Below are 12,799 nucleotides of genomic sequence, written 5' to 3' on the forward strand. Positions count from 1 at the left end.
TATGCCGATTTTTGGTCGTTTTCTTAACGAAATCATTTTTTTTCTTCTGCAATCTTGTGGAATAGATGTAATATGGTCATTTTTCAGGATATCAAAGTCCGAAACTACAATGCAATGATATTTCCGAACAGTTGTAGCAGTTACATGCGGTCGCTGTGTGTCATGCAAATGTAGCCTGCCTGTCTTTTCGTGCTCCCTTGCCATATAAGGCAACGGCTATACAAGGATTTGGGAACGTATTGCCATATAAGGTCTTATTGTGTGCGACACAGCGTTGAACCAAGCTTCCTTCCTGCCCTGCTTCCTGCCTGCCTGCAAGGTAAAAGCCAGGACATTGCGTTTCGGCGCGAAGGCGCCGAAACGCAAAAAATTGCAAACAGTTTTTCTCCATCAGCAGTTTTTCCCACAAGGGAGATGCCAGAAAGGAGATAAATCACAGTGTCAATATCTCAGCATCACAACTCAAGAAAGTTCTTACAAATTGAGAAGAGGGACTGTGAAGTATCATATTCATACTTGTCTGGAGGTACAATACAAATTTGTAGCCTGGAGGTACAATGCAAAAATTCATAACCTGTAAATAAAGGCAACCAACTTTGAAATGCCACTGAATCAGATGAAATTATGACTAAGGCATTGTGAGTTGTCCATATTGCAATTTCCTCAGTTTAGTGTCATGAAGATGTATTTGCTAATCAATCTTTTACAAAAGGCTGTAGAGATTCTCCTATGTCAAAATGCATGTTTCAGAAAATCTAAGAATGCACTCATGCAACATTGATGATAACAGCTGCCACTGTTTGTGTTTGCAGAACGCCATGGACAAACTGATGAAGAAGACAAACCTTGCTCTGGTGGTCGGTACCTCCTCATGGAGGGAGCAGTTTGTGGAGGCTGTCACTGTTTCTGCAGGTACATTATACCTCACTTAGATTGATCTTTATCAATCATGGGAGAAACCTGAGGAATTAAAAGCGCAAGCCAGTCAAAAGTTTGGGGTGCTCTGGAGGATGGTCTGGCTGAATGTCATTTTCCCTTCCAGTCTTTTATTTCTGTACCAGACAATCAACCTTGTTCCATAACCATCAATAATAACTATCCTCCAGAGCCTGCAAAGTTATTATATGGCGAATGCCCGATACTTATTGGCCAAACATGGGTCTGAGGCCGCTATTACAGTCACCATCCAACAGTAGGTAATAAGATTCAAGGAATATGCGTCCTATAAGGGCGATTTCTACACTGTAATGGCCTCACTTTGGAGGCAGCTAAAGTGTATAGGTGTTACTGGAGACAAGCAAATGCTAGAGTTATGGCCATTAAGTTGATAATGGAGGCTTGCATGCTGGAAGTAAGTGGTATTGCTAGTGGGTTGGCAGATTTTTATGAAGGTTGCAGAACTATATGGGAAGTTGTGTATCATTGAATAGTCCAAAATTACACAAGAAATATCAAATTAGATATAGAAAAACATTTTCAAGCAGTACGTTTACCCCCAAACTGTTTGAGGTTGTGCAACATTTCTTGTCTCATTGGCAGCACAACACTTGCATATTCCATGACAAGAATGGTGGCAATTCCATGTTCATATATGACAAAACATTCTAACTTTTGGATGGAATTACAGTCCCTAATTGATAAGCCAAGACTTAGTCATGTTTTGGTTCACATTGCATGCTGCAGACATTTTATGCATTCTATATCTGGAATTGATGCCAATGTGAAAATTTGTGATTTGTATTGACATTTCTGTGTGCAATCTTTTATAAATTGGCCAATGCTTCCCAAGTATATAGACCACATGCCTCCTGCATTATCTATTCTGGACCTATCTCCAAGGCATGGCAGCCTATCAAGTCATCAATACAAAATGTAGTGGAGGCCCCATGTTAAAACACCTCATCATTGTATAACAGGATCTCACCACAAGTTCAAAGCCATGCAGATCTTATTCCCCCAAAGTGTACTTAGAAGCCTTGGAAGATTTTTGTCTTGTGCCCATGACTTTCTAGTAAAGGCTAGTTCCCCAAACAGTCATCATGTTGCAACAATGATCCAGTTGGATTGACCATTGCTGACACGCCTTAGGTCTTGAGTGAAGTGCTTATCTCCATCGCTGAAACTAGGACTGCGAAATGGGTACTACAGTACACTAGAACCTGTATGGGCATCAGGAATTGGGAGCTTTGATGTTGTTTCACAGCTGGATCTAAAACTAGAATCAAAACACAAATTGTAACATCTCAGAGCTACGAAATGCATGTTTGATATACAATACAGTCATAATGATGCACTGACAAACCATGTAACTGTGTCATTTAAGCTACACATCATCAAAAACTAGCCTGATAGCAATAACCTTTGTTATCATCTCTAAGTTCTTCAGAATGGCTAATGTCAAAAAGAAAACCAAGGCATTCAATCCTTCTATAATCATTATAGATTGCATGCTGAAACTGCAAGCACTACTTTTTTTTGTTATTTTCTGGAAGGGATAATACATTATATCATGTATCATTTTTGACAAGCTTGACAACCTGCAATCTGTTACACTCAATTTTCTGAAATTTTTGCTTTTCTACCAGAAGCTATAAGGCTTGTGTATGCTAGATTTTGAATCCATTCATTGCCCATTCTGATGCCAGCAAGGCTCTGACCTGGTTTCTTTACTACTATAAAAGTGTTCAAAATGTGTAGAGTTCGTAACTCCCATTTCTTATCTTCTGGTTCCATGTATGATACGATAACAGAAACACCAACCAAGAGTGGAATACAAAGTGTGCCCTCCAGAACAAGGGGAATTTGAGCATGTTGTTGGCATAATTTGGAAAATTAGTGGGGAATGATTTCCATATAGTTTGTTATGTCATGGATTTAAAACCAATTTGCCAAGCATATGTTGTACCATCTCCTGTTAGTAAATCAACAAGCAATTACTGATAATGAGATTTTCAAGACAGTAGAGCCTTAGGTAGATGTCTCTCCACGTGAGGTGAAAACAACTTACAATCAGCAAGCTTTAATACCATTACTGAGTTGATCTTTTCTTAATTAGCAGCAATTTTTCCAAGAAACAATACTGTTAGCATTAAAGGGCATAAGACATTTTCTTCCTCAAAAGTCAAAGAAATATGACCTTGAGTAATAGGCCTAATTTTACAGGCAATTATGGTCCAAATCAAAGGAATCGTCATTCATGAACCATAAATACAAGTATTTTACACCTTTTTACCGACCAAAACACCTGGATGTCTTTGATTAAAGTATTATGCTACAAATGTCTCAACGTTATAGCCTGAAAATGCAAAACTGTGGATGACTTCCTGATGTAAAGGCCATAAAGAATTACGTTACAGGAAATTCTGCAGCAATCACTCTCTTGTCAAAGGAAAATGCAAGGTGTAATAAATTATCCTACCATTTAGATTGGAAAAGGATTATCGTATCTATCCTAGAGGTTCCCAGCAGAGTATGATAAAAATTCCATGTGGTTGAGCAGAAATCAATACATCTGTAGTCTGTGTTTAAAGCTATTAAGATAGATATGGAGCTGCCTCAAGAAGTCATAATGTTGGATCTGTCCCCTGAAATTATGCTCAAGACCCACTGACATTATGGTGACCGATCTAGGCAATATTACAACACAGGTAATGTTTATGTATAATGTGTATTGTGTCATGTAAATGTTCTTCTATACATTTCTTTTTTTTTCTTAGATATGTGATATGTGTTGATTTCTACCATGACTGTCATTATGTTCTATTCCATCTGATACCTAAGGGAGTGAAAGGAGTCCAGTTCCATCAAAGAATGACATCGCCCTTAAGATACCATTTACAAGTGTTCAAAAATATACCATACATACAGAACATGTCATGTTTCTGTGTTTTCATTTCTAAAAAAAAATCAAGAGAAAAACAAATCTGTCAGAAATCCATCTCTAAGACTAGTTTAGGAGAAGTAGAGCACTGCTGGCAATAAAAGACCTAGTTGTAGCAATCCCCAACTGTAAGTTTGCTGTCAGAAGTGACCGTTAAAGTTGGCAATGGAATTGATCTAAGGCTGCTTCATGATATGCTGACTGCAGGTATTCCCAGTGTCAGCAAATCCACTGAGCCTTTCCGAAGGAGCAAGTGCAAAAATTCAGATTGAAGTCGTAAATTTTCAGTAGCTTGCAGCTACAATTCAACCAGTGAAAGACCATCAATATATTCTCAGTTGCCCATTCAGCCAAAGCTTTCATGCTGTGAGTATGGACTCTTAACACTCCCTTCAGATGCCATCTGTTGCCAATCACCAATGTGATCGCAATCATTAATCTTAACATTTTGTCATTGTGCTTCCTTTCTCTTCCATATTATTTTACCCTGTCTGGTGACCATTTTTGCTGATTACCATTGAATACGCATAGGGGAAGGTAACCCATTTCACATTGCTTCTGATGAGTAGTGTCCTAACCTTAGTGGTGATGTAGAATAGTGAAATAATGCACAATGTAGAAAAACTGTGTGCTTCTGACACTAACAATTGTGTGAACCACAGGGCACAATAGATATACATGCATCTCTTTCTTTTTATTTTGCCAAAAAATCTTTTGAAACCAAGTTTTGAAAACTCTTTGCTGGATACAAATGTAAATGCAGAAATGTTCGCGGTGCTTTTATGTTCGCAATTTTCGCGGCGACTGTTTCACCGCAAACATAAAACCACGCGAAAATTTGTGTCCAATACTGTAGCAGTGTGTGACTATAGCGCTGCCGCAAACTGAAAACCACCGCAAACACCCCATTTACGCCTTAGCGCAAAATAAAAACCATGCAAATTTAAATGCATTTACAGTACCTTGTGCATGGAAGAACTACATGTATTAAGACAGCCAACATTTTATAGCACAGAAGATATTCTTATTGAATGACATGAACAGTTCTGTGCATTTGTCTCAACATAAAATAATTACTCTGATGCAGTAGTAAATCTTCCACTCTGTGGTTGACACATAAGGAAAGAATGCATCAGCTTCTGCACTGCTGTGAGTTATACATAATAATTGGTTACCATTGGCATTGTTGGATTGCCTTATTTCCTTTCCAGACTGTGTCTGTGTGGTCTGCAACAGACTAACAGATCATACAGAGTAACTGTACAATCATAGATTTTATAGATGCACCATGTGTTGTGCAAATTGGGTGGTGAGTACATACTCTGGTCTACTTGGAAAAAATCTGTTTTTCTTCAAAGATTTCTGTTAACAAAAATATGTCTTAATGCTATGAGTTTTCAATGATTGTGTAAAGCCAAGATACCAATTGTACAGACCATTCAGAAATATACAGCGTCTGCAATGAAATGAATGAATAGTTTTTTTTCATAATATGAATCTGACCAACATTATGAGACAAAAGCTTCCTTGCACTGTTAAGGCATATTTTCTGAAATAACCAAAATGTGGATCGCTTAGCAATTTTATGCTCCTCAAGTCTAAAATGTGTAAATAGGTCTGGTGTATCTTGGATACTCACAATCATAAAACTTTCAGCTTTTAAGACTTGTTTTTCTGATAGAAATTTATGAAAAAAATAAGATTTCTTCTTTGAGGAATAGATTGTGCTAACATTTCCATAACAGCAGCTCCCTAACAACATTGCATGTGCGGTTTCTATACAGATTTTACCTGTCAAGGGTGCAACGAAGGCATGTAGCAACCTCCTTGCATTTTATTCTGTGGCTAGTTAACCTTGTCTCTCACCTCACCTCTTCTTATCTTGTGTTGAGTTTTGTGCTGTTTTTATGATTTGAAGTTGTGCTTTCCAAATCATGGAACAAATGACATGACTTCTGGATGAATATCTAAAAATTTGGATTGGTATTTCTTAGATGTGTAAGACATAAAAATCTTGTCCTTCTTTATTTCATCCCAAGAAATAACATTTGGTCAATGGCTCATCTGACTTTCAGAAAAATATTCAGAAATCATGTTGACAAGTGTATTCTGTTTGAAGTTGTTTGTGATCTTAGTTATTTTTCACTTTGACTCCATCAATGTTTGTATTTTTGTCTAAAAGATAATAGATGTAGACTGGGTACCATCCTAGTTAGTTTATGTTTGCTCCTATGGTTTCTAGGTACCATTGCAAGTTGGCTAGTGATTATAGGACAGTGGACATAAACCAACCAGCATGGTACCCAGGCTACAATGAATGTATTATCACAATGATGGTAGACTCATTACCAAATCTTATCCTCACATTGTGGAATGTCATTCAATTTCACCTGGACTGTAGAAATTGGTATAGAGATCAACATGTTGCTAAATTGAAATAAAAGAAACACTGCTACAGTTAAAACACTGTTACAGTGATGATCAACCTGAAAGACAGAACAATCATTTTATACCTGAGTGCCACAAACACAGCAAAATGCAAAATCACCTGCTGCACAAGCAAAAGCTGCAGCTTAAGCTCAACCCTTAAGTTTTTCTAGAAGCTTAAGTTGTGACATCAAAATTTTTCATCAGCTGTTAATTTGGCAGTCTTTGCTTTATGCTATCATCTTGTCAACAGAAAACAAGTGAGAACCTCAAAAAGGACATGCTGCAAAACATCAGTCAAAATGTACATTGTCAGATAGACTCAAACTTGTCCAATTAAGAGGACATTTTTTTTAATTCAGAATATATCTCTTCTTGAAGACTTTCAATATCAGACTGTTATTCCACAGGCAGTTCAGTACATGCCAAAGGCTAAGCTGCAAACATTCAATTGAAACATTGGTTGGAAATAATCACAACCTATTTGATGTTTCCTAGGATTGTAACACCAGGGATGTGCTGCGGCCACCCTTGCAACTTGTGCTTAAGTCAGTCTGCAGCATTTCCTAAGCTGTATTTTGTAGGATTGGGTTCATAACCTGTTCCTGCTAAATTGGTCATTAACCAAGTGAACACCATTCCAGTTTAAAAGAAAATATGGAATGTTGGCCTGTTCCCCTACCTAACACCAAATAAATACAGCTTCAAAGTTGAGATCTCACTTGTTTTTTGTATCTCTTTTTCTAGCACCGTTTGCTTCCTAACCACTTCTTTGCATGCCCATTTTTCTTCTCTTTCATATGATTTTGATGCTTCCATATGATGACTACCACTGATAACCATTGTCATTCCATTAAACAGAGGAGGAAGGTAAATTGGTCACTCCCATCTTTATGTTGTACATGTTGCACTGTAGATATAATTCAGCACTTAGCCAGAATTGCCCTGCACCGAACACTGTGGCCTCCCTGCACTCATTGATGTTGTTGGGCATGAGCTTACAGTACAACCTAGGAATAGGGTAGTAATACTGTATTACTTGTGTTGGGTTTGTAGGAAAGTAGACACCTTGGTGACCCAATTTTTGTGTAATATCTTATTAAACTCTTTTGTAATATGGTCTCAGTTTGTGATGTTGCATGTTTGAATGCCTTGTCTGTAGAGTTCTTCAATTGGTTTTTAGTCATAACACCTGTGACTGTCTTGTCAATGTGTTTACATTGCACCAATAAGAGACTTTAGACATGTTTAAGTGTGGCTACAATTTCCTTCTCTCCTTAGTTTTCAAGTCTGGTTTCCCCTTTGGATGCCAAAAGGAATGTGCCTTCTTAGCATTTACTGTTTCGATCTGAACAGCTATGCCATATAACCAGGGAATGTGGCATGGTGCAGATCTAGATATATATTTGTGTGTATGTCCTTGCATTTTTGTTATGATTATAGTTATAGAGTCCAACATCTTTGCACATAGCTCAATTTTTGGTTGTTTTTCCACACATGTTGGAAACTTTATATAAGAAATGACAGAACTTCAACCATTCATTGCAATGAAAATAAAGCTCCTGGTGTCTATTTCATTACAAAAGCTTTGCGGTGTGGGTGGTCTGGTGACCAGAATAATGTGGAAGGGGCACTACAAGTGCATCACTTGATCATGGTCTTGGGACATCTTATTGACCTTGAAATTTAAGGATCCTTGCCACACATTTCTTATCAGCCTCAATGCCTTCCAGTGCCAAATGATGTTGAGTAAAGAGATTGATTACAAAAGGTATTGTTCTAGCATCTAAATTGGAAAAATGAGATGGAAATTTAATGACACCATCCTTCTTCATCATAAGATGATGACTCAAACATTCATCTTTATCATGCAATTTGTTCAAGCAAAATCCATTTCGGGTCAGACTCACAGGCATGTATATTGTGTATAAAATGTAATTAGAAAATGAAAATATCACTGTAAAAAACACAATGTGAATATTTCTCCATAGAGCACAGTTTTGTGTTTCATCATGTGTAATTTGCTGGAAACATGCTTAGCACATCATTTTTTTCAATTTGATTTTGAACACTGCATCTAGTAGGTTGGAATAAGGCAAATGCTGAAATGTGGCATTGTGATTTAAATACAGGAATTCAAATCACAGAAAGAGAGGCACTGTATTGAATACACAATATTGTCAAGGATTTTGGCTGGTAAACTGTACTCAAACAGGTAACAGTCTGATGTTAGCCCTACTTGAGTAATAATACAAGGACAGGTATAAAACCGAGTGTTTTGCATTGTACGGTGAATTCTCAGGACTGATATCAAAGACCATTTCCGATTTCTTATACTGGATCACCACCTATACTGGGGTGCACCTCTCTGTGGCATGACCGATGACTGCAAGGTAGTGCTTTTGTCTTTTTCCCAGGTGATGATGATGATGAGGAAGGTGAGGAGGGCGAGGAGGGTGAGGAGAAGTTGCCCTCCTGCTCTGACTACGTCATGCACTTCCTAACCCTGTTCTGGAAGGTGCTGTTTGCCTTCGTGCCTCCCACTGATTACTGGGGTGGATGGGCATGCTTCGTCGTGTCGATCATCTGGATTGGTATCTTGACTGCATTGATCGGTGACCTGGCTTCTGGATTTGGCTGCACAGTTGGTCTCAAGGATGGTGTCACTGCCATCTCCTTTGTAGCCCTCGGGACTAGTGTGCCAGGTTAGTCCTCATTACTTTAACAGTTATATTCCCTGCTATTCAGGGACCATGTTGTACATGTAGCACTAAAGACATTGTACACATATACATGTGGGTATTCTGCAAGTATGAGTCTATGAATTTGAATTTCGTACTGACGATCTCTAATGATCTTTTGCAGATACCTTTGCCAGCAAGGTGGCCGCAGTCCAAGACAAGTACGCTGATGCCTCTGTGGGTAATGTGACAGGCAGTAATGCTGTCAATGTGTTCCTGGGCATTGGTATTGCTTGGTCCATAGCTGCAGTCAAACATGCAATTGAAGGGAATGAATTCAAGGTAGACCCAGGAACATTGGGCTTTGCTGTCACCCTCTTCTTCATTTTTGCTATTGTAACCATTACAGTATTGATGCTTCGTCGGCTACCTATTGTTGGTGGCGAGCTTGGAGGAAACCCCAAGTTTAAGCTCCCAACCTGTCTGTTGCTTAGTGGCATGTGGATGAGCTATGTAGTCATCTCTGCTTTCCAGAGCTATTGCTACATCCCAGGTTTCTAAGCTCCTAATAACACCAAAGGTGGAATAATGTAAGGTCTTGTTGATATTCTGAAGGATATGATCATCAGTACCATCAGTAAAATGTGGGATCTATTCAACTTTGCTGTTGAGGGGTAGTGCAGGAGCACTAACTGTTCACCATCACTGTTGTAAAACAGCATACTGGCCCTCATGACAAGGCAAGTTTACCACAAGGGTTGGCGGCATGGATAGGTCTCATTGCAGAGAGTGTAGATAAGGGCTTTTCTAACAATTTCTTAACATAAGAAGCTTAAGCTGAAACTTGACTTTTCTAAACCTACTGTGGAGAAGACAGGTGCTATGCATGGAGACAAAACATTTCAGGGTGTAACAAATAAGCAAAGATTTCATCAAGTATCGAGGGGGGTTATCTTTACTAAATATGAATGGAACTTAGCTACATGACACCACATGCAATGAGATCAGCTTCCCTGCCTGAGTGTGTAAATTGGATGACTCCACCTTCTCAGAATTATACATGAACACTAACAGGCTGGCAACTTAGTGCCGCCCCATGTACACAACTGAGGACCAATTCTAGTATGACAGACAATAGAGTGGGTCAACTTTTACACACTAGCCAGACTGTTCTGCTCTTCAGTCATGATTCTGTAAAATATCCATAATCTAGATCCACACTATCATTTGTGACCTTCATTTATACCAGTTAACAGATCTATCAATTTCAAATTATGGTAAATAGAAATATAAATGACTAAAAAAAATGGTAACAAGAAAATGGATTGATGCACACTGCATTGCTAGCTTTCATGTGTAGTTTTCATGCAGCGCTGCCAGACCCTGGCTGTGGCAGTTGCAACAAAAAGGTTGCATTGAATCCTATAGAATAAAAATGATTTCAGTCATGTAGCTTATCTCAAGTTTGAGACAAGAAGTCAAGTTTCAGGTTGAGCTGGGAAGGTTTTTGTCATTCTAGGGAGGGGCAAGCTTAGGTAGACACCAGCACTGTTTGACGGGTAATGCTTTCTCTGTGGTTAAGATACTGAATGCAACAAAGAGGTAACATGTAACATTTTAATAGAAATAAGATATTAATATCCTGAAATATACTCAATGGAAATTTCTAACCAAGCTTTTTGGTTGCTGGAGAGTTAGGCTGATAAGAGTCAAGTAGTATTTACATATTTGCTTGTTGTCTAGGTTTTTGGAAATGATTGTAGATAGGCTGCGTTTTCAAGTTGATGCTTTGAGAGATATCTAGAATTAGAGCAATAGAATAGTTGGCAATTTGTAATGAAAATATAATAGAGTATATTTATTAAGTAACCATTAAGCAATGTGTGACAAAAAGATATTGGAAATGGACAGCTTATGACAAAACCTGCAGAATCAACTATTGTCCAACCAAGAACTGTGGATTTTTAACAACAATAAATCATGGAATACACAAATATTACTACATACTACATGTCTGCAAGTCGATAGAAGTTAAATGAGCACAGTTAATGCAACACTTGCCACCATTTATCTGTGAAATGCCATCCGTCTATTCACTACCATATTATAGTAAGGTATACGTAGTTGTCAGCTGAAGTTAATGCACTATTTATCCACTGTACTAAAAACAATTGTCTCCAAAATTTTCTCTTTGTCCTACACATACCTGCTTTGCATGTGTGATGTAAGTGTAAAGAAATGTCTGTCTTGTGACTGCTTATCAGTGTTTGGTAAGCATGACTCTTCCACATCATTACCCCATCAGCTCCAAAATCAGCGTGAGTCAATCATGTTTGTACAGATTTTACAACAGAAATGAGCTAACATTAATTACTAGAGAAGAAAACATAAATATTCTAAGAGAATTCCCTTTCTGAGCAAGGGTGACCACAAATCATCATATAGAATAGAAGCAATATCTTTCACTGCATGTAGGCACTTGAAGGAAAGTGGCAGTAGACTGGTGCAATGATCAGGACATTGTGGCAGCATGGATATGGGAGTATTTGTTTCAAGTTGTTTGTAAATCAGACGTAGGGTCATAACAATAGTCCTCATAACTGTACATAATGCATGCATGTGTAGTTTAATCATTGATGTAGTAATTAGGATTTCATCACTGTCTTCAAGGTATCAGAGAAAGGCTTGAATTTGTCAAATTAAGATTTGATATGAATTGTAGTAGGGGCACTTTTGTGGGTGTATATTGGACGCCATGTCTTTTAATTTATTGTTTGGAGTGTGAGCTTGTGTTTTTTATTGGTGTAGCTACAGGTGATGTTTTGCTAAGTATCAGCACCTCTGGAGCTTTATCATATGTGCAAATGAAGTTTTTGTTACCAATTAATGTGACTTCATTTGTTGGAAGGTCTCCTTCAAAGCACCAGCACTTTCCCCATATCGTGGTGAAATTACTGTTGCTGTGAATGTGCACCTTCCTTGGCCAAGATCTGTAAAAATTACCAAGAACACAACAAAAATATAACTGTACTTAAAAAAAGAAACACAGCAGACTTTATTGTTTAGATAATAGTTGCAGAAAAAAGGAGAGGTCTGTGGAATGATGTTTAGACGGAACTGGGTAGTTGTAAAAAAATAATAAAAGGAGAGCCATCCGTCCAAGGGTCCCACTCAGGGGTGTTTGGGCTGATTCTACCTCAGGGTTTGTAGTCACCAACATAGGCTGTTCGCCATGTCCGTAGCCTTGTGTCCCCTTTCTGTGGAGAGGGGTCCTATACAGGCTGTATGCTGTGTCTGATACTGTACCAAATACTGTGAAAACTGAGTGCAGTAGTGAGCTGTGAATGTCGGAAGAGAGCTGTGCTGTCACTATACTACAACAAGCAAAGTTGACTTGTGACAAGCGACAGTAGAAATCAACCTTATGCTTTCTCTAGCCAGACACACCACTTGCTCCTGCAGTCAGTTTAGCTGTAACAGCTACCTACATGTACTGCATACTTGTCAGTTACTTGTCAGTTCTTGCTAGTTTTTACTGTCTTCTGTGTAAATTATTTGAAATAAACTTGGGAGTGGACTCTCTTTTGAAAGTGTGTTATTTGAGTCAGTCTACTTAAGATGAATATTTAGACCCTTTCAGTATGAAAGTAACCAAACCAACTACTAGTATGTCCTTTACTTTATTGCCATATCATGTGGGTTGAGCGAAGGGGACTTTGTATCTGGTCCAGCTAAAGTGCTGCAGCAGTTGATTTATAACCTAACACTCCACTCACTAGACAACCAATGTACAACCAAGACAAATCTCAAC

At 38.3% G+C, this 12,799-nt stretch overlaps 1 protein-coding gene across 6 annotated transcripts in view; it reads left to right on the forward strand.

Annotated features, from left to right (window-relative positions):
- Window positions 1–12,565, forward strand: part of LOC136432904 (sodium/calcium exchanger 3-like) — a 51,286-nt gene extending 38,721 nt beyond the window's left edge. For 3 of the 6 annotated variants that reach the window (XM_066424537.1, XM_066424535.1, XM_066424536.1), the window contains exons 5-8: window positions 813–912; window positions 5,665–5,691; window positions 8,725–9,012; window positions 9,173–12,565. In XM_066424537.1, the coding sequence (XP_066280634.1) occupies window positions 813–912; window positions 5,665–5,691; window positions 8,725–9,012; window positions 9,173–9,549 (792 nt within the window). In that variant the 3' untranslated portion in view covers window positions 9,550–12,565. Of the gene's footprint in view, window positions 1–812; window positions 913–4,411; window positions 4,418–5,664; window positions 5,692–8,724; window positions 9,013–9,172 lie in introns of all 6 variants that reach the window. The other 3 variants (XM_066424540.1, XM_066424539.1, XM_066424538.1) reach the window with 2 other exon arrangements.
- The last annotated feature ends 234 nt before the right edge of the window (window positions 12,566–12,799 follow it).

This window comes from Branchiostoma lanceolatum, chromosome 4 (assembly GCF_035083965.1).
Source record: "Branchiostoma lanceolatum isolate klBraLanc5 chromosome 4, klBraLanc5.hap2, whole genome shotgun sequence".
Classification (NCBI taxonomy): Eukaryota; Metazoa; Chordata; class Leptocardii; order Amphioxiformes; family Branchiostomatidae; genus Branchiostoma; species Branchiostoma lanceolatum.